The sequence below is a fragment of the Octopus sinensis genome, linkage group LG18, assembly GCF_006345805.1.
Source record: "Octopus sinensis linkage group LG18, ASM634580v1, whole genome shotgun sequence".
NCBI classification, from domain to species: Eukaryota; Metazoa; Mollusca; class Cephalopoda; order Octopoda; family Octopodidae; genus Octopus; species Octopus sinensis.
The window spans coordinates 2,889,135-2,912,615 of NC_043014.1; the positions used below are offsets into that span (position 1 = coordinate 2,889,135).

The following is a 23,481-nucleotide window of genomic DNA, read 5'->3' on the forward strand; positions in this document are numbered from 1 at the left end:
TTTTACTCTTTTACTTGTTTCAGTCATTTGACTGCGGCCATGCTGGAGCACCGCCTTTTAATCGAGCAAATCGACCCCGGGACTTATTCTTTTGTAAGCCCAGTACTTATTCTATCAGTCTCTTTTGCCGAACCGCTAAGTAACGGGGACATAAACACACCAGCATCGGTTGTCAAGCAATGCTAGGGGGACAAACACACACACACACACACATATATATATACATATATACGACCATAGTAGAAGACACTTGCCCAAGGTGCCACACAGTGGGACTGAGCCCGGAACCTTCTTTTTTGTTTTGTTGTTTTTTGGTTTTTTTTTTGCTTATTATGACAGTAGTAAAAACAGTCTCGACTTCTGCCAATTCCATTTTTGATTCTAACGTCTCTGGGATAGCTTTTACTTCTATGATTTAAACATCATGTCTTAACCCTTTCTTTACCAACACGGCTGAAACCACCTCTGGCTCTGTAGTATAAATGCCTTGTTTTCATAAGTTTTGAATTAAAATCTTCCACCAAACCTTAAGTCACAATTTATGTTCCTAACACTAGCTGAATGATAACTAGGTTATTTTACTAAATTCTTTGTTATCATCATCATCATCATCATCATCATCATCATCATCATCGTTTAACATCCACTTTCCATGCTAGCATGGGTTGGACAGTTTAACTGGGGTCTGGGAAGCCAGAAGGTTGTACCAGGCCCAGTCTGATCTGGCAGTGTTTCTACAGCCAACCACTCCATGAGTGTAGTGGGTGCTTTTTACGTGCCACCAGCACGGAGGCCAGTCACGGGGGCGCTGGCTACGGCCACGTTCGGATGGTTCTCTTACGTGCCACCGGTACTGGTATCACAGCTACAAATTCCATTGATGTTGATCGATTTCGATTCTCATATTTAAAATTAATTGAAAGAAACACAGAGCATCTCAACAGAAAGGGTTAAAAGCAGGAGTTCTCAACCATTTTTTATCAAAGGACCCCTTTGATTCCTATTTCATTCTGGTGAACCCCCATAATTATTTGATATTCAAAAACTAGTTTCGTTGATACTTCTTTCAAAATTCCTAATTTGCTTTCAACACATTAACTTGGGCAGCTTAAACAATAACACATGCTAGAGAAAGAAACCAGCCTGTTTCTTGCAATACTTACAAATAGTCTATTCTCTTTTACTCTTTTACTCTTTTACTTATTTCAGTCATGTGACTGCGGCCATGCTGGAGCACCGCCTTTAGTCGAGCAACTCGACCCCGGGACTTATTCTTTTGTAAGCCCAGTACTTATTCTATCGGTCTCTTTTGCCGAACTGCTAAGTAACGGGGACATAAACACACCAGCATCGGTTGTCAAGCAATGCTAGGGGGACAAACACACACACACACACAAACACACACATGCATACATATATATATATACATATATACGATGGGCTTCTTTCAGTTTCCGTCTACCAAATCCACTCACAAGGCTTTGGTCGGCCCGAGGCTATAGCTGAAGACACTTGCCTAAGGTGCCACGCAGTGGGTCTGAACCCGGAACTATGTGGTTGGTAAACAAGCTACTTACCACACAGCCACTCCTGCACCTATAGCAACATTTTTTTCAGGGACCCCTTGAAATACTGTTATGGAACCCCAATTTTCGATTTTGTTGGATCCTCAAAAGTCCTATATGCTCTTTGTTCCTTCTCGAGCCACGCCTGGCTCATAAGGTCCGGTTTCCTTGGTGTATAGGTTCCCCACCTGGATGGGACGCCGGTCCGTCGCAAGTGAGCTGCAAGATGCAGAAGGAAAGAGTGAGAGTTGTGGCGAAAGAGTCAGTAGAAGTTTCGCCGTTACCTTCTACCGGAGCCACGTGGAGCTTAAGTGTTTCGCTCATAAACACACACATCACCCATTCTAAGATTCGAACCCACGATCCCTCGACCGCGAGTCCGCTGCTCTAACCACTAGGCCATGTACCTCCCAGTTTTTAATCCATTCATGCCGATCTTCCGTTTTAACTGACCCTTAATTTATAAGGGTATAAAACAAAGTCCACTGCTCTAACCACTAGGCCATGCACCTCCACTCAAAAGTCTTATATGGACCCACAGGAGTAATATTTTAACCCCAGTTAATAACCGCTGTTTTTAAGTGATCCAAATTAAAAGTCCCTTCAAAACCTCATCATAATTTATGCTCCAAACACTAGATGTGGAAGTAGTAGTAGTAGTAGTAGTAGTAGTGGTGGTGGTGATATTAGTAGTAGTAGTAGTGGTGATGGTGATGGTGGTGGTATTAGTAGTAGTAGTAGTAGTAGTAGTAGTAGTAGTAGTAGTAGTAGTTGTAGTAGAAGTAGTAGTGGTGATGGTGGTGGTAGTTGTGGTGATGACAAAGCTATTTAACAGAATTCTTCGTTATTTTCAAAATTAATTGAAACCAATATGGTAACAAAAGGGTTAAAGTGATCTAAAAACCTTCTTTGAAGAAAACTGCATACTGATTTATGTTCTAAACACCAGCTTAGCCCTTTAAGTGTTCAGATGATTCTGTTAAATGTAATGCTTAATTTATTCAGCTTTGAGTTTGTTAAACAGAGTGGACCAAAATGATCCGACACATTTGGAGGCTTAATAAAAGCTCAAAATAAGAAATAATGAAAAGAAAAATTTTATTTTCTGAATCTACATAAAATGCCATTTTATTTCATTAAGTTTTTAAAATTAAATCAGCTAAATGCTTCCCGTCATTGTCAACACAGTGTTGGAGACGTTCATGAAAGTTATCGATAACTCTATGGATCATTTCTTCTGGAATGGTGGAATGTGATTTCTTCTTGTGGGGATATCTAAAATCAAAAGTATTCAGTCGCAGGAGTGGCTGTGTGGTAAGTAGCTTGCTAACCAACCACATGGTTCCGGGTTCAGTCCCATTGCGTGGTATCTTGGGCAAGTGTCTTCTACTATAGCCTCGGGCCGACCAAAGCCTTGTGAGTGGATTTGGTAGACGGAAACTGAAAGAAACCCATCGTATATATATATATATATATATATATATGCCTTGTGAGTGAATTTGGTAGATGGAAACTGAAAGAAGCCTGTCGTATATATGTATATATATATAAGTGTGTGTATATGTTTGTGTGTCTGTGTTTGTCCCCCTAGCATTGCTTGACAACCGATGCTGGTATGTTTACATCGCCATCACTTAGCTGTTCGGCAAAAGAGACCGATAGAATAAGTACTGGGCTTACAAAGAATAAGTCCCGGGGTCGATTTGCTCGACTAAAAGCGGTGCTCCAGCATGGCCGCAGTCAAATGACTGAAACAAGTAAAAGAGTAAAAGAGAGTAAGAGGTAACTCTATGGATCATTTCTTCTGGAATGGTGAAATGTGATTTCTTCTTGTGGCGATATTTAAAATCAAAAGTATTCAGTCATCGTCCTCGATCTATTGATGAATTAAAACGTGCAATTTGTGTAGAAATAGCAACCATTCCGGAAGAGATTTCCAGTTCCTTTTTGATCAATCCAATTGCTCCCACAATCACTAGTATTGTAACTGCCTTAAGATGCCACATATTTTCAATTTCGATCAGAAAATTTTTATATTTTCTAAGTTTACCAAAGTGGTGGTGGTGGCAGCGGCGGCGGTAGTGGTGGTGGCAGTGGAAGTAGTAGTAGTAGTAGTAGTAGTAGTAGTAGTAGTAGTAGTAGTAGTAGTAGTAGTAGTAGTAGTGTCTAGTAGTAGTAGTAGTAGTGATGGTGGTGGTGGTGGTGGTAGTAGTAGTAGTAGTAGTAGTAGTAGTAGTAGTAGTAGTAGTAGTGATGGTGGTGGTGGTGGTAGTAGTAGTAGTAGTAGTAGTAGTAGTAGTAGTAGTGATGGTGGTGGTAGTAGTAGTAGTAGTAGTAGTAGTAGTGGTGGTGGTGGTGGTGGTAGTAGTAGTAGTAGTAGTAGTAGTAGTAGTGGTGGTGATGGTGGTGGTGGTGGTGGTGGTGGTGGTTGTGGTGGTTGTGGTGATGGTGGTGGTGGTGGTGGCAACGGCAGTGGAAGTAGTAGCAGTAGCAGTAGTAGTAGTAGTAGTAGTAGTAGTAGTAGTAGGAAGAGGAGGAGGAGGAAGAGGAAGAATAAAAAATAAGAACAAAAAACAATCCACGTGACATGGAAAATTATGGGAAAATTGTTTTTAACTAAACTATCATACAAAATCTTTTTTTTGTCGGTCAACAACAAAGTGTTTGAGGGACAGTTGGCTACAGTTTCGTGTTGGTCTGATGACCTAGTAAAAGCTCTCTCTTCACTTCTCCTTCATAATGTTGTTGTTGTTTCTGTTGTTGTTGTTTCTGTGAATATATTTTAAATGATTTCGGAAGTTTGTTGCCATTTATTTCAGATTATTCCTAGATAACCATGTCCGTCTCACGGCTGATACTGGTGCTTAATGTCTGCAATATACTCTACATTGGTAAGATGCATTTTATACAATCATAATAATAACAATGATAATAATAATAATAATAATAATAATAATAATAATAATAATAATAATAATAATAATAATAATGATAATAATGATAATAATAACAATAATAATAATAATAGTAGCAGTACCAGGCAGTGGCTCTCATGGCTTCTGATCTTAACTGATTGGAAGTGTTATCATGTACATTGTTTTGTCTTGGTATAAAAGATGGGCTACAGCAAATATTCTGCTCAATACCACAGATTTGCTTGTCAGTTGTTTGACCTTAACCAGTTGAGCATGTCCCTTAGTGGCTGACGATATGTGCATCTCTGATCACGAGCAGAAGTAGTGGGGGAGCATCATAGCCATGTGTTGAGACGGATTCTTTGGGGTTTGAATAATTCACCTCTGGAAACATGGGTGGTTCTTTCAACATCCTTAAACAACCCTTATTCAGGGACCGTTTGAGCGGGGTGGGCTACTCAACTTGAAGAAAATTCTAACTGGGCCCCACCTGCAAGGTCATGTGCTGTTTATCTTGATATGAGATCACCATGTCGCGCACATATGGTTGTGATGCATGTGCCTGGTGTACCCTTATCAGACGGGTAGTCATGATGGGTATATTGGGCTTCGTATATTTTACCCCAGTGTCACTTTGATGGCATGCACTGCTCTCTCACTCAATAATGATAATAATAGAAGGTTCTGAGAAGAATGGACAAATGCGTGTATGTACGTATGTGTGTATATCTTACCTCTTTGTGTCTTCATTGTTGGTGTTACAGATGCCATTGTCTACAGTCCGTTTCCAATCTTCAACAATGTCAGTGTCACATGGATACAGAAAAATGCCGAAGGTCGGACCCATCTGCTGTTTTTCCATGGAGAACCAAGTTCTTGGATTAAAAATAACACAGGGCCAGTAAGTTGTCACAGGATCATTCTTAGTTCTTTCCACCTGACACCAACACCCCCCCGCCCACCACTACCCCGTCCACCCCCCCCGTCCACCAACACCCCACCCACCACCACCAACACCACCATTCTTTATTTTCAAGTGTGCAAGAATAATGTGAAATAAAGTGTCTTGCTCAAGGACTCACTGCGTCATTGGGAATTGAACTCATGACCTTACGACTGTAAGCCAAATATTCTAACCAGTAAGCCATGCGCCTATACACATGTGTGTGTATGCGTGTGAGTGTTTGTGTATGTGTGTGTATGTGTATGTGTGTGTATGTGTGTATATGTGTGTATGTGTGTGTATGTGTGTGTATGTGTGTGTGTATGTGTGTGTATGTGTGTTTGTGTGTGTATGTGTGTGTATGTGTATGTGTGTGTATGTGTGTGTGTATGTGTGTGTGCATGTGTACATGTGTGTGCATGTGTGTGTGTGCATGTGTGTGTGTGTGTGTGTGCATACATACACATACACAAAGTGCATTCAAAAAGTATCTGACCCTTTATCATAAATAAAGAAACCCCAGTATTTTACGTTTCCCAAATCTTATTTAAACACCTTCAAAATACTTCCCCTGGGAGTTCCCTCACTTCTCTCAGCAGTTCGGACACTGCTGGTAATATCTCTGCAATGCCTACTCTGCAATGGTATAGACCTTTTCTCACAATTTTCTCTCGCAACTCAAATCACTACTGTTTCAGCATAGCTTTCTTATTTCTTTTTATCTCCCCTGTCAGTGTATATATATATAAGGCGCAGGAGTGGCTGTGTGGTAAGTAGCTTGTTTACCAACCACATGGTTCCGGGTTCAGTCCCACTGCGTGGAACCTTGGGCAAGTGTCTTCTACTATAGCCTTGGGCCGACCAAAGCCTTGTGAGTGGATTTTGTAGACGGAAACTGAAAGAAGCCCGTCGTATATATGTATGTATATATATATATGCATGTGTGTGTTTGTATGTCTGTGTTTGTCCCCCTAGCATTGCTTGACAACCGATGCTGGTGTGTTTATGTCCCCGTTACTTGGTGGTTCGGCAAAAGAGATCGATAGAATAAGTACTGGGCTTACAAAAAGAATAAGTCCCGGAGTCGAGTTGCTCAATTAAAGGCGGTGCTCCAGCATGGCCGCAGTCAAATGACTGAAACAAGTAAAAGAGTAAAAGAGTAAAAGAGTATATATTCATACTGTGTCCTTCATACAACATTAAGAGTTTTTAACTCATATTTCTAGCAATGTAGGTGCTTCTGTAGCCTCAGGCACAATAAGTGACATTTTGAGTTTTTCCTTGTGTGCATTTGTGTGGGTTCTGTGTGAGTTGTGTGTGTGTGTGTGTGTGTGTGTGTGTGATTGTGTGTGTGTTTGTCTCCTACAACCATTGGTGTTTGTGTGGTTACATCCCCATAGGCGTAGGAGTGGCTGTGTGGTAAGTAGATTGCTTACGAACCACATGGTTCCAGGTTCAGTCCCACTGCATGGCACCTTGGGTAAGTGTCTTCTACTATAGCCTCGGGCCAACCAAAGCCTTGTGAGTGGATTTGGTAGACAGAAACTGAAAGAAGCCCATCGTATATATGTATATATATATATATGTATATATATATAATATATATATATATATATATATATATATTAATCAATTTAGGGCAGCAAAAATTCAATAGAAATTTATCGCTACCAGCGGTCTAGTGGAAAAGAGCAAATAGTCAAAGACCAAATATATAAAAATTAAACAATTTGTTTAATTTATTGTTTAATTTTTAAATTGTTTAATTTATATATATATATATATATGTGTGTGTGTGTGTAATATATATATATATATATATGTATGTGCGTGTTTGTGTGTCTGTGTTAGACCCCCCAACATCGCTTGACAACTGATGCCGGTGTGTTTACGTCCCCGATAAAATAAGTATTAGGCTTACAAAGAATAAGTCCCGGGGTCGATTTGCTTGACTAAAGGCGGTGCTCCAGCATGGTCGCAGTCACATGACTGAAACAAGTAAAAGAGTAAAAGAGTAAGAGTATAACTTAGCAGTTTGGCAAAAGAAACTAAGAGAATAAGTAGTAAGCTTACAAAAGAAAAAAAATATGTCAGGGGTTGATTCATTCAACTAAAACCCTTCAAGACAATGCCCCAGCATGGCCACAGTCAAATGACTGAAACAAATAAAAGTTAACTGCATGACAATAACCTAACCTATTTATATTCATTTATACGCAGCAAAGTCACCTATCTAAAGATATAGTTCATTTGGCCTGTGATTTTAACGAGAAAATCTTAATTGGAGCCGACAGTGAACGACGACAGATTTGGGTGAGTAGTGACCCCTGCTTTCTTGCATGTTTTTTTGTCTTTTTGTTACTCTCCTCTAGTGTTGCTGAAGACATGAGAACCTCTCTAATGTGGGTGCCATGAAAAACTGTGCACCAATGACGATTGCACGTTAGTACAACCTGTAAAGTGGTTGCTGTTTGGAAGGACATCCAGCCATGGCAGCCATGTTGGACTTGTAAAAGATGCGTGAGTGAGATGTGGTCCTTCGCTGGACAATAGGGTATTGATGGTGTGTCCAAACCTGCAGCAGCGTGGAAAGTAGACATGCCATGAGGATAAGCATTGATGAACTATAAGGATGATGACGGTGATGACGATGATCATCATCATCACCATGATGCAATGGTAGTGGTAATAATGAGGAGGAGGAGGAGAGGAAGATGATGAAGATGAGAGGAGGAGGAAAGCATAAGATGGTGAAGATGAAGAAGAGGAGAGGAGGAGGGGGAGGGGGGAGGAAAGAGTAAGATGGTGAAGGGGAGGAAGAGGAGAGGAGGGGAGAAGAAAGAAGAAAAGAAGGAGTAGGAGGAGGGGAGAAAGAAGAAGAAGGAGAAAAAGAAGGGAGGAGGTGAGGAAGAGGATAACGACAACAGTAATGATAATGGCAATGAAGGGGATGACAAGGATGATACTGATGGCAACAGTGATGCTGAGGAGGAAGAGGAGGAAGAAGAGGGAGAGGATGATGTTAAAGATGACAGTGATGGTGATGATGATAATGATGATGAAGATCATGATGAATGATGAACGATAATCATGATGATGATGATGATGATGATGATGATGTAGATATGCTCAATGCTGTCATTAATTAAAATCATTAGGACTGTTTCCTTGGAAACTCTTGACCATCATTGCAGTTGTTGTTGTTGTTGTTGTTATGAGTGTAACATGGATACTTTTTTTTACTTAATTTTTAAATTTTATTTTGTTTTATTTACATATTCATTTATTTTTTCTTTCAATCAGGGAATTAAATTTATCAACGAGAAGGGACACTTATACAACATTTTCACGGGGACCTCAGCCGCTGTCCGAGGTAACGTCGCTCGATTATTATCGATTATCTGTTTAACCCTTCTTTTGTTTCAGCCATTGGCGTGTGCCCTTGCTGGGGCACCCCCTTGATAGGTTTTTGTTATACAAATCAACCATGGTAATGTAAACAAACCAATACCGGTTGCCCTTTCTGATGCCAACCTCGCCAAGAGTGTAGTGGGTGCCCTTTCCATATCGAAGAATTTAGAAAAATAATATTGTCATTATTAATCTGATGTCTGGAACTTTAATCAATATAAGATTTTAATGGAAGAGAGTCAAAACTATTGAAAAGGTTGCAAGACTCTTTGAGAGTCAAAACTATTGAAAAGGTTACAAGACTCTTTGAGAGTCAAAACTATTGAAAAGGTTACAAGACTCTTTGAGAGTCAAAACTATTGAAAAGGTTACAAGACTCTTTGAGAGTCAAAACTATTGAAAAGGTTGCAAGACTCTTTGAGAGTCAAAACTATTGAAAAGGTTACAAGACTCTTTGAGAGTCAAAACTATTGAAAATGTTGCAAGACGCAGCGAAAATTTTAGGAATATAAAAATAAGGAATAAGTGGAAATTTTACCGATGAGTGTGTTACATAATAAGGCACAAAAAGAAAATGACTCTCCCCTGACACAACAGAATATGCTTCAATACACAAACTCATATAAAGAATCTTGCAAACCAAATCCAAAAGCGAAATTTTAATGGAAATTTTTGATTTAAATCACTTTAAACTTTTTCTAACCATTTTTTTTACGAATTTGTTCTGCCTTTGTTTCAAGAAGTTTTGAAAATAGCAAAGAATTTAGTAAAATAATTTTGTCATTATTAAGCCAGTGCTCTGAATATATAAATGGAATTTTGATGGTACGATTAATTTTAGATCACTTTAAAATCTAAAGTTTGTACCATAGAAATTAGGGGCCTATTGATACGATTAATCTGGCTAGTAGGGTGCTAAGAGCACCATCCGAGTGTGATCGTTGCCAGAGCGGCTAACTGGCTTCCATGCTGGTGGCATGTAAAAGGCACAATTCAAGCGTGATCGTTTCCAGCGTCATCTTACTGGCACCTGTGCCAGTGGCATGTGTAAAAAGATTCGAGCGAGGTCATTACCAGTACTGCCTGACTGGCCCCCATGCTGGTGACACATAAAAGCACCCACTACGCTCTTGAATAGGTTGGTGTTAGAAAGGGCATCAAGCTGTAGAAACTCTGCCAGATCAAGATTGAAGCCTGGTGCAGCCATCAGGTTCACCAGCCCTCAGTCAAATCGTCCAACCCATGCTAGCATGGAAAGTGGACGTTAAACGATGATGATGATGATGATCACTTTGAAATCATAAGTTTGTATCATAGAAACCAGGGGCCTATTTCAAGTTGTTGGTACCAAAAAGGTAACCATATTTCTGTTAATTCATTTCAATAAATTTTGAAAAGAATGAATTTAGAAAAATTAATATGCTATTTAGAACATAGATTAACATAAAGATTTACTTATTAATAAGAATTTTTTTGTAATAGGACCCAGGGATGTGTCAGAGATGAGTTGGTATCAAAAGGGTTAAGTTACATCCTTCTCCAAACAAATGTGAAAGCAAAAATCCCTGAGAGGCCGTAAAGTAGATATTTATGTTTCCTCGTGACATTAAGGTCAGCAGAAGCTTAGTTCCTGAAGCATTGATCCCAAACAAATGTGATTCCTGATTTCCTGGAAGCTCTAAGATCCGATTTAGTCCACGTTGATAGGATTTCCAGCTTGATAAACATCAGTTCAAAATTGCTGGTGATAAAATTTGTTTTATTGTAGCATTTTGTGAGGTCTTTAGTTGTTGTTGTTGTTGTTGTTGTACTTTGCTTTGCCATTTTTTTTTGGTTAATCTAATATTTTGTTTATTTTTTTTATTATTTTCTTGTATTAATTCTATGTAAAGTACTTTGGTACTTATCTGCTGCCATACCATTATTCTTTTACAAGAGATCACACACACCACACACACACACACACACACCACATATAAATACATGTATAGATACTCATATATAGAAACACACACACACACAAACTCGGAAATATATTTGAGTGTGTATGTGTGTGTGTGTGGTGTGTGTGTATCATCATCCTCATTATCACCATCATTATCATTTAACGTCCGTTTTCCATGCTGGCATGGGTTGACAGAAGCTGACAAGCCAGAGAACTGTGCCACACACACACACACATATACATAACACAATTTAAATACATAAACATATGCATATATACATAGAAACATATCAAAAGCACACAATTATATGCACACACACTCAGACACACGCACACACACACACACACACACATATATTTATACATTTATATAATACATAAATATATTTATATATATGGCACGTAAAAAGTACCATCCGACCATGGCCGTTGCCAGCCCCATCTGGCACCTGTGCCGGTGGCATGTAAAAAGCACCCACTACACTCACGGAGTGGTTGGCATTAGGAAGGGCATCCAGCTGTAGAAACACTGCCAGATCAGACTGGGCCTGATGCAGCCTTCTGGCTTCCCAGACCCCAGTTGAACAGTCTAACCCATGCTAGCATGGAAAGTGGACACTAAATGATGATGATGATGATATATATACAAAGGCGTAGGAGTGGCAGTGTGGTAAGTAGCTTGTTTACCAACCACATGGTTCCGGGTTCAGTCCCACTGCGTGGCATCTTGGGCAAGTGTCTTCTACTATAGCCTTGGGCCGACCAAAGCCTTGTGAGTGGATTTGGTAGACGGAAACTGAAAGAAGCCTGTCGTATATATGTATATATATATGTGTATGTGTGTGTGTGTTTGTCCCCCTAGCATTGCTTGACAACCGATGCTGGTGTGTTTACATCCCTGTCACTTAGCAGTTCGGCAAAAGAGACCAATAGAATAAGTACTGGGCTTACAAAGAATAAGTCCCGGGGTCGATTTGCTCGACTAAAGGCAGTGCTCCAGCATGGCCACAGTCAAATGACTGAAACAAATAAAAGAGTAAAAGAGTATATACATATGTGTGTGCGCGTGTGTGTGTGTGTGTAAGCACATGTGTGTGTGTGTAAGCACATGTGTGTGTGTGAGTGTATATATGTATATATATATATATATACAGGGGGGTGCAAAAGTAGGTATACAGTAAGTATTACATCAGTATTATGATAGTTAATTCATTAAAATTATTAGGACATTAAATTAGTTAGCCTCGTTTATGATGTTTTCAGTGTCATTAATCATAATAATACCACATTTATCATAGCTATGATAATACTTTTATCACAACTTCCTAATTTTTTTTGATATGAGTATCGTATGTGTTTTCATTTTACATAACTGTATATATACATATACATATATTAATATATCTATATATATATATATAATTATATATACCATATGTATTATACATATATATACTTATATATATACTTATATATATGCATATATATATATAGATATATATGCATATACATATACATACATCTATATATTATTATAATATATCTATTAAATATATATAGATAGATACAGATATATACATGTATGCATATATGTATGTGTGCATGTTTGTATGTATGTGTAAATATCTGTGTGTGTGTGTATATGTATATCTGTGTGTGTGTGTGTGTGTGCGTGTGCGTATGTATGTATATATGTATATGTATGTATATGTATATATGTGTGTATAAATATATATACATATATATACACACACACACATATATACATAAATATACATAATATATGTACAGTGTATATATATATATATACATACACATATATGTGTGTGTGTGTGATGTGTATGAATGTATATATGTTATATATATATATATGTATATATATATATATATATATATAATATATTATATATATACTATATATATATATAATATATATATATAATATATATATATATAATATATATATATATAACAATCAAATCAAATCAAACAAATCAAATAGATGAACATAAATGGAATTTGTATCTTTGTGGTACCCGGTGCCGGGGCACACAAGAAAATCATCCGAACGTGGCCGTAGCCAGTACCGCATAGACTGGCCTCCGTGCTTGGGGACGTAAACAAACACCATCCGATCGTGGCCGTCCGCCAGCCTCATCTGGCACCTGTGTCGGTGGCACATAAAAACACCATCCGAGCGTGGCCGTCTTGCCAGCCCCGTCTGGCACCTGCCAGCCGCATCTGCACCTGTGTCGTGGCACATAAAAACACCATCCGAGCGTGGCCGTCTGCCAGCCTCGTCTGGCACCTGTGTCGGTGGCACATAAAAACACCATCGAGCGTGGCCGTTCGCCAGCCTCGTCTGGCACCTGTGTCGGTTGGCACATAAAATCACCCACTACACTCTCGGAGTGGTTGGCGTTAGGAAGGCATCCATCTGTAGAAACACTGCCAGATCTGACTGGCCTGGTGGCAGCCTTCGGGCCCCCCAGACCCCAGTTGAACGCTTCCAACCCATGCTAGCATGGAAAACGGACGCTAAATGATGATGATATGATGATGATGATATATATATATATATATAATATATATATTATATATATATATATATATATATATATATATAGCTACACACACTCATAGATGATTTGAGACATGCATGCTCCAATGAAGGAAATTATATTTTAGCCAGCTTAATTTGAATAAGAAATTCCAGCATGTTTTACCAATTCTATCAGGACACCATTCTTGAAAAAAATCTTTTACATGAAAGGAATTAAAAATTACCATTTCTAAAAGATTAGTCTTGATGGAATTAAGCCATTTTTGTAAATATGAATACTAGAAATTTAAACTGGAATAGAATTAATAGAAATTCTAAGATGTTTAAAGTGAGGATATTTTGAAATTCCCACAAGGTGGCAGTCTTGTGAAATATCAAATTTGTAAAAAATGTTTTAAGAAAGAAGTTGAAGATTGCTAATTTTATAAAATAGATTTTGATTGAATTAAAGCACTCCAATTAAATTTTTAGATAATAGAATTTAAAACTTGATAAGAAATTTGAAGAATTCTCAAGATGTTTGAAGAATGTTCAAATTATCCAATACTCAAAGACCTGCTGCCAATGAAAATTCCCAAACGTTATTATGTCAAAGAAATTAAAAAGTATCAATTATGAATTAACTACGAATATTTTATATTAAACCATAATCGTGATTAATTGGTTTAACCCTTTTGATACAAATCCACCATATGTCTCCATGATACAAACTTCCAGTTTTAAAGGAATCTAAATTAAAACCTTTTTCCATTCAAACTTCATGTTAATTTATGTTAATTTATGATAATCTATGTTAATTTATGTTAATTTATGTTCCAAACACCAGTTTAATAACTACAATGTTATTTTACAAAATTTCTCATTAATTTTGAATATTAACTTAAACAAAGGCAGTGTAGGTAACAAAAGGGTTAAATACTCTTTACTCTTTTAGTTGTTTCAGTCATTTGACTGCGACCATGCTGGAGCACCGCCTTTAGTCGAGCAAATCGACCCCGGGACTTATTCTTTGTAAGCCCAGTACTTATTCTATCGGTCTCTTTTGCCAAACTGCTAAGTGACGGGGACGTTAACACACCAGCATCGGTTGTCAAGCAATGCTAGGGAGACAAACACAGACACACACACACAAACACACATACATATATATATATATATATACATACGACAGGCTTCTTTCAGTTTCCGCCTACCAAATCCACTCACAAGGCATTGGTCGGCCCAGGGCTATAGCAGAAGACACTTGCCCAAGATGCCACGCAGTGGGACTGAACCCGGAACCATGTGGTTGATTAGCAAGCTACTTACCACACAGCCACTCCTGCGCCTATGTAAATGTAAATAATGTTAAATATAAATAATGTAAATAATGTACATAGTTCCTCATCTCTTAAATATAGAATTGTTATATTGCACGTCAAACGTGCAATACAACAGTTCATAAGCACCAAACTGCGAAGGGGTACTTTGCTCTTTCAGACATTTGTAGAATGACCTATTTTGCTGGTACTAAGTGACCGACAAATAACTAAGTGTAGATCAAGACTAACACAAGTTTAAATGAAAGAATCAATTCGTCGTATAGACGCAACCATGGTTACGGGGTTAAGAAGTTCATTTTGCAAAGTTCCTGATTCTAATGTTGCTAGTTTTTGTTGCAGGGATTGCTGTGGACTGGGTCACCAATTTGATTTACTGGACAGACGCATTATACCAGGACATCATGGTTGCTTCCTTCGAGACATTCCACTCTCGTGTACATGTCCTGATTGACTTGACTCTTGATGCAACACCAGCAGGGATAGCTATACACCCAGCAGAAGGGTAGGTACATTAAAATCTTAGCCTACCATACTTGCACATACACATATATATATATGTATATATATATAGAGCGGCGAGCTGGCAGAAACATTAGCACATTGGGCGAAATGCGTAGCCGTATTTCGTCTGCCGTTACGTTCTGAGTTCAAATTCCGCCGAGGTCGACTTTCCCTTTCATCCTTTCGGGGTCGATAAATTAAGTACCAGTTTCACACTGGGGTCGATATAATCGACTTATTCTGTTTGTCTGTCCTTGTTTGTCCTGTCTGTGTTTGGCCCCTTGTGGGTAGTAAAGAAACAAATATGTTATATATATATGTATATATTATATGTATATATGTTATATATATATATATGTATATATATATATATATATATATATATATATATATATATATATATATATATATATATATATGTATATATATATATGTATATAGATCAGCAACATTTAGATTCAAATGAATATGGTACTTAATTTAGATGCACCAGAATTTCGTATAGGTTTTACCCATATAAAAATATGCAGGGTGATTATAATCAAAAATAAGCAACAAGAATGAATCCGGTAATTTAGTACAATTGTTTCATACTACAACATTTTTTAAAAGCTGTAAATATTACAGCAGTTAAGATGCTGAGTACTCTTCAGCTAATTTATATAGGTTTTCCAATATAATGTGTATATATATATATATATATATATATATATATATATATATATATATATATATATATATTAACATGCATATATACAAGCATTCAGATCCATATATCTTTTCACATGTCTCCATACATGCATACAGCCGTTCAAGAATTTGGACCTGGAGATCTCCATTTCCAGCGACTTCAAGGGCCACCTCCCAGTTGTGTCGGGTGTCAATGAGGAGCCCTCGACTACAACAAGACGGACAAAATTTTTTTTTTCCAAAGTCTGGGGTCTCCTGCCCCTAAGCCCTTAGACCATCACCTAATCACACTTACCCATCTTGTTGCTTAACAACAACAACAACAACAACTACATGCATACGTACCAATCAACCTACATACATACATACTTACATACATACATGCATACATACATAGAGACAGACAGACAGACAGCAAAGAAAAACATATGTGGCATCAGATGTCCTGCTGACAAGAATATCTCCCTAAAAGTCAAAGAGAAAGAGGATCACTACGGACAACTACAGGCACAGGAGTGACTGTGTGGTAAGAAACTTGCTTACCAATCACCTGGTTCCAGGTTCAGTCCCACTGTGTGGCCCCTTGGGCAAGTGTCTTCTACTATAGCCTCGGATCGACCAAAGCCCTTGTGTGTGGATTTGGTAGACAGAAACTGAAAGAAGCCCATCGTGTATGTTTGTGTGTGTGTGTTTGTGTTTATTCAACCACCTATTTCTTTACTACCCACAAGGGGCTAAACACAGAGGGGACAAACAAGGACAGACAAACGGATTAAGTCGATTACATCGACCCCAGTGCATAACCGGTACTTAATTTATCGACCCCGAAAGGATGAAAGGCAAAATCGACCTTGGCGGAATTTGAACTCAGAACGTAGCGGCAGACGAAATACGGCTACGGATTTCGCCCGGCGTGCTAACCATTCTGCCAGCTCACTGCCACCACCATCGCTTGACAACTGATGTTGGTGTGTTTACATACCCATAACTTAGCAGTTCAGCAAAAAAGACTGATAGAAGAAGTACTAGGCTTACAAAAAGAATAAGGTCCTGGGGTCGATTTGTTTGACTAAAAGACAGTGCTCAAGTATGGCCACAGTCAAATGACTGAATCAAGTAAAAGAATAAAGTACTTTGAAAACCTCCGTCTTCTGTATCCAGATTATGAATTCTCGTTTCTTCTAATGAAAATTGGTGTACTTGGTTCTGTGAGTAAAATACCTATGTGACAATTTGGATATGCTAGGGTTTTCGGATAATGAAATCAACCGACCGATTCGCACATTACAAATACAATATGTAAGTGGAGCAATAAAAATATGCAAGACTTTCTCAAATTTGAAATGTGACATTTTTTTCGTTATCTACATTCCAAAGATGGAGCTTCGTATCTTTGTTAGAAACCAGCTCCTCACTCACAAGAAGAATTTAGATATTTAAAAACAGAAGAGGTATTTCGTCTGTCTTTATGTTCTGAGTTCAAATTCCACCAAAGTCAACTTCGCCTTTCATCCTTTCGGGGTCGATAAATTAAATACCAGGTACATAGTGGGGCTGATCTAATCGACTGGCCACCTCCCCCAAAAAAATTCGGACCTTGTGCCTTGAGTAGAAAAGAATTTTGTCTGAGGACATAAGGCGGCAAGCTGGTAGAAATGTTAGCACACCGGGCAAAATGCTTAGCAGTATTTTGTCTGTCTTTATGCTCTGAGTTCAAATTCTACCGAGGTCAACTTTGCCTTTCATCTTTTCGGGGTCGATAAATTAGGTACTAAGTGCATACTGGGGTCGATCTAACTGACTGACCCACTCTCCAAAAAAAATTCGGGCCTTGTGCCTAGAGTAGAAAACAATTTTGTCTGAGAACATGTCCAATCCAGTTCCAGTTTTGATGGTATTACTGGACAATAAATGGTCGGTGATCTGAAGAAGATATTTCTTTGTGAAGTCCAGAGTCGATTCTGTAATATTCTTCAACTTGACATAGCATTACACTTCAGTTTTCTTCCTTTTCCTCCTCTGCCACAGGTTCCTCTTTTGGTCAGATATTGGTAAGCGTCCTAAACTGGAACGAAGCACCTTGAGTGGACAATACAAGTCAACCTTAATCTCTGGTGGACTCCATACACCAGTTGCTTTGGCTGTGGATCATTTTGAAAATCGGTAAGACTTCAAAGAATTTGTTGTTGAATTCGTTTCAGTAATTAGACAGTAGCCAGAAGAATGGGGCACTGTCTTGTAGAAGTTCCCTTTCTAATTTCTTAGATTTGGATTTCGGTTTCGTTTCAGTTTCGGTTTGACCTCCATGTGTTGATTCTTGGGCAAGTGTCTTGTAGTATGGTCTTGGACTGGCCAATGCCTCGGGAATAAATTTGATTGACCGAAACTGGGTAGAAGTCAGTCAATGATAATGATGATCATCATCATGGTATGCATACAAGTGTATATATACATGTGTATATACATGTGTATATATGTGTGTGAATGCATGTTGGTAAGAAGTTTGCTTCCCAACCACATGGTTCTGGGTTCAGTCCCACTGCGTGCCACCTTAGGCAAGTGTCTTCTGCTAAGGTCACAGACCAACCAAAGCCTTGTGAGTAGATTTGATGGATGGAAACTAGAAGAAGCTTGTCATATAAATATGTGTGTGTATGTGTGTGTATGTGTGTGTGTTTGTGTTTGTCCCCTACCACCAATTGAGAACTGGTGTTGGTGTGTTTACGTCCCTGTAACTTAACAGTTTGGCCAAAAGAGATTGCTAGAATAAGTAACTGGCTTAAATATAAGTATTGGGGTCAACTCACTCAACTGAAATTCTCCCAGCATGGCCACAGTCTAATGACTGAAACAAGTAGAAGAATATATATGTATATATATATATATATATATATATATATATATATATATATATATATGTAGGTCCCGGTTGAGTCGGGGTTAACCGACTGGTTACCTTATGTATTGAGACTGCTATATATATATATATATATATATATATATCAATCATCATCATCATCATCATCATCATCATCATAGTTTAGTGTCTGCTTTCCATGCTAGCATGGGTCGGATGGTTCAACTGGGGTCTGGAAAGCCAGAAGGCTGCACCAGGCCCAGTCTGATCTGGCAATGTTTCTATGGCTGGATGCCCTTCCTAACGCCAACCCCTCCATGAGTGTAGCGGGTGCTTTTTACGTGCCACCGGCACAGGTGCCAGACGAGGCTAGCAAACGGCCATGATCGGATGGTGCTTTTTACATGCCACTACGTTGTCCAGAAAGTTTATGCCAATTTATAGTAGCTTATTTTTCAACTTATTTTAGAACATGGTTGAGTCCATAAAATAGGATTTGACTACACCTCCATTTAGAGCACAGTTTAAGCTATCTTTTCGTAGAAGAAGGTTTATGTTCCTATAACCTGAGTTAATTCAGTAACCCTTTAAAATGGAAGATAAGAAAGTTCATTTTTGGCACTTGATGCTTTTCTTCTACCATAAAGGGAAAAATGCCTCACAAGCAACCAAAGAAATACACGCAGTATATGGTAATGTTTCTTTATCCGAAAGTTAGTTTGTTATTTAGTTTGTTAGTTAAATTTTTTGGCTCAAAAAGCAAAAAGCAAGGCCATGTAGGGGGACATGGAGTTATGTACAGGGTGGTGTTCATGTAAAGAATTCAGGCCACTTGTGGTCAAGGGAGACTTTGAACCGAGCGGTCGTCGGCATCTTCACTATCTCGTCCGGCAGCTTATTCCACGGATCCGCAACCTGGACGGAGAAAGCCCCTCTCTCAAAGAACTGTACGGAAGTAGTTTGCAAGGTTCCAAGCTAGAGATTGTAGCCTTATTGATAAAGAGTGATCATGAAGACCATCCACTACATATAATGACCAAATCAAGTCATTATTTGAGAATAACCCACATTGCACAACCCAAGAATTGGCAGTAAGCTTCAACCTATCAAAATCTGTCGTTCATGAGCACCTGGTAAAGCTTGGGTACACAAATCGCTACAATGTTTGGGTATCACATGAGCTGAGTGAGAGGAACCTTTTGGATCACATTTCCTTCTGTGATTCATTTTATAAACGGAATGAAAAAACACCTTTTTTTAAAGCAAATTGTGACAGATGATGAGAAATAGATTATCTACCGAAATGTTATTTTTTCACATATATAAATATATATATCATCATCATCATCATCATCATCATTTAGCGTCCGTTTTCCATGCTAGCATGGGTTGGACGTTCAACTGGGGTCTGGGGAGCCCGAAGGCTGCACCAGCCAGTCAGATCTGGCAGTGTTTATATATATATATATATATATATATATATATATATATATATATATATATATATATACATACATATATATAATATATATATATCTACACTCTTGGAGTGGTTGGCATTAGGAAGGGCATCCAGCTGTAGAAACACTGCCAGTTTGACTGGCCTGGTGCAGCCTTCGGCTTGCCAGACCCCAGTTGAACCGTCCAACTCATGCTAGCATGGAAAGTGGACGTTAAACGATGATGATGATGATGATATTTATATATATAATATATATATATATATATATATATTATATATATATATATACTATATATACATATATTATTATATATATATATATATATATATATATATATATATATATATATATATATATATATGTGTGTGTTTATATATATACATACACACCACATATATATATATATATATATATTTATACATACATATACATATATATATAATATATATAAATAATAATAATATAATATGAGAAGTTTTATGTTCCTATAACTTGTGTTAATTCTGTAACCCTTTAATATTTTTTATCTTATATTTAATCTTTCTATAATATGTAATTTTCTAGATGGTGTAATTTAATTTTTCATTGTTGAATTGATGAAGGTGGTTTTTTCTGATTTAGAATATATATATATGTATGGGGCAGGAGTGGCTGTGTGGTAAGTAGCTTGCTAACCAACCACATGGTTGCGGGTTCAGTCCACTGCATGGCATCTTGGGCAAGTGTCTTCTGCTATAGCCCCCCGCCGACATGCCTTGTGAGTGGATTTGGTAGAACGGAAACTGGAAGAAGCCTGTCATAATATATGTATATATATATATATAATATGTGTGTGTGGTGTGTTTGGTGTGTCTGTGTTTGTCCCCCTAGCATTGCTTGACAACCGATGGTGGTGTGTTTACGTCCCCGTCACTTAGCGGTTCGGCAAAGAGACCGATAGAATAAGTACTGGGCTTACAATGAATAAGTCCCGGGTCGATTTGATCGACTAAAGGCGGTGCTCCAGCATGGCCACAGTCAGATGACTGAAACAGGTAAAGGAGTAAAAGAGAGTATATATATATATATATATATATATATATATATATGCCAGTACCCACTGACTGGCTCCTGTGCCATGTAAAAAGCACCTGCTACACTCTCAGAGTGGTTGGCATTAGGAAGGGCATCCAGCTGTAGAGACATTCTCAGACCAGATTGAGGCCTGGTGCAGCCACTGGCTCTCCAGACCTCAGTCAAACCATCCAACCCATGCCAGCATGGAAAGCGGTGGTGATGATGTTGATGGTGATGATATATACAGAGATAGAGTGGGGGTAGGTAAAATGCTGCAGTTTTTGTTGATGTTGTTGTTGTTATTGTTGTTGTGGCTGCTTATGTTGTTGTGATCAAAAAATCACCATCGTTAACAATAAATAAATAATGATATCGTTTGAGTCAAGGGCAATATGTTACCAATAATCACTTGCTTAATTATTGATTGGAAGACATGGGCTTACCACCATCCTCGCCAACACCACCAAACACCACCATCACCATCACCACCACCACCACCAACAACAACACCACTACCCCACCACCTCCCACCACAACCACTACCACCATCATCGCAACCACCACTACCACCACCACCATCACCAACAACACCACCAACAACACCACCAACAACACCACCATTACTACCACTACCATTACCACCACAGCCACCACTACTACCACCACCACTACCACCACCATCACCATCACCAACACTAACACCACCAACACCACCACCAACACCACCATCACCACCACCAGCACCAACACCACCAACACCACCATCAACACCACCAACACCACCATCAACACCACCAACACCATCACCACCACCAACACTAACACCACCACCACCACCACCAACACTAACACCACCACCAACAACAACACCACTACTACCACCACCTCCTCAAGCCCCCATCACCACCTCCCACGATCACCAGCCACCATCGCCAACTACCACCACCACCACTACCACCACCATCAGTGTTATCGTCCCTACCATGGTCACCAGCCTCACCACCACTATCATTGACACCATCATCACACCTGTCACCACCGTTGCCACTAACAACCATTACCATAGCCAACATAGCCACTACCACCACCACTACCACCACCACCACCACCACCACAACTACTATACCACTGTCGATAAATAAGTATGATAAATGACAAATCGTTTGTCTAATTACTCCTGGTAAAACGTTTTTCACCAACCATTACCCACACACACACATACACACACACGTACACACACACACACACACACACACGTACACACACACACGCACACACGCACACACACACGCACACACGCACACACACACTCAACTTATCCGACAATCGCATCAATAGGGGCTGCAGTGGGAGTGTTCCATGTTGCCAGATCCTTATTGAGTCAACACAACTAACTCCCAACTATAAATGCCTCACTGAGTAGTAGTAGCAGTAGTAGTAGTAGTAGTAGTAACTGTAGTAGTAGTATTAACTGTAGTAGTAGTAGTAGTAGTAGTAGTAGTAACGGTAGTAGTAATAGTAGTAGTAGTAGTAGCAGCAGCAGCAGCAGTAGTAGTAGTAGTAGTAGTAGTAGTAGTGGTGGTAGTAGTAGTAGTAGTGACGGTAGTAGCAACGATCGTGGTAATAGTAGTAGTAGCAGTAGTAGTACTAACAGTACTAGTAATGGTAGTAGTAGCGGTAGTAGTAGTAGTAGTAGTAGTAGTATTAGTAGCAGTAGTAGTAGTAGTAGTAGTAGTAGTAGTAGTGGTAGTAGTAGTAGTAGTAGTAGTAGTAGTAATTGTAGTAGTAGTAGTAGTAGTAGTAGTAGTAGTGACGGTAGTAGCAACGATTGTACTAGCTGTAGCAGCAGCAGTAGTAGTCATAGTACTTGTAGTAGCAGTGGTGGTGGTAGTTACTCTTGCCATTGCTGTTACAATAGTTGTTGTTTCTATTGGCGATGTTTGTTCAGCCCCAGGTCAGTCAGGCACATGCATTTTTTTTTAAAAAGTAGGAGTGGCTGTGTAGTAAGTAGCTTGATTACCAACCACATGGTTCCGGGTTCAGTCCCACTGCGTGGCACCTTGGGCAAGTGTCTTCTACTATAGCCTCGGGCCGACCAATGCCTTGTGAGTAGATCTGGTAGACGGAAACTGAAAGAAGCCCGTTGTATATATGTATATATATATATATATGCGTGTGTGTGTTTGTGTGTCTGTGTTTGTCCCCCTAGCATTGCTTGACAACCGATGCTGGTGTGTTTATTTCCCTGTT

General features: G+C 38.8%; 1 protein-coding gene across 1 annotated transcript in view; it reads left to right on the forward strand.

Moving 5' to 3' along the window:
- The window catches only part of LOC115221553 (low-density lipoprotein receptor-related protein 5-like), a 63,453-nt gene that overhangs the window by 822 nt on the left and 39,150 nt on the right, over positions 1-23,481 (forward strand). Inside the window, exons 2-7 of the mRNA XM_029791753.2 lie at positions 4,385-4,456; positions 5,245-5,381; positions 7,644-7,736; positions 8,727-8,796; positions 15,004-15,166; positions 17,884-18,018. Coding sequence (XP_029647613.1) covers positions 4,402-4,456; positions 5,245-5,381; positions 7,644-7,736; positions 8,727-8,796; positions 15,004-15,166; positions 17,884-18,018 — 653 coding nt within the window. The 5' untranslated portion in view covers positions 4,385-4,401. The remainder of the gene's footprint in view (positions 1-4,384; positions 4,457-5,244; positions 5,382-7,643; positions 7,737-8,726; positions 8,797-15,003; positions 15,167-17,883; positions 18,019-23,481) is intronic.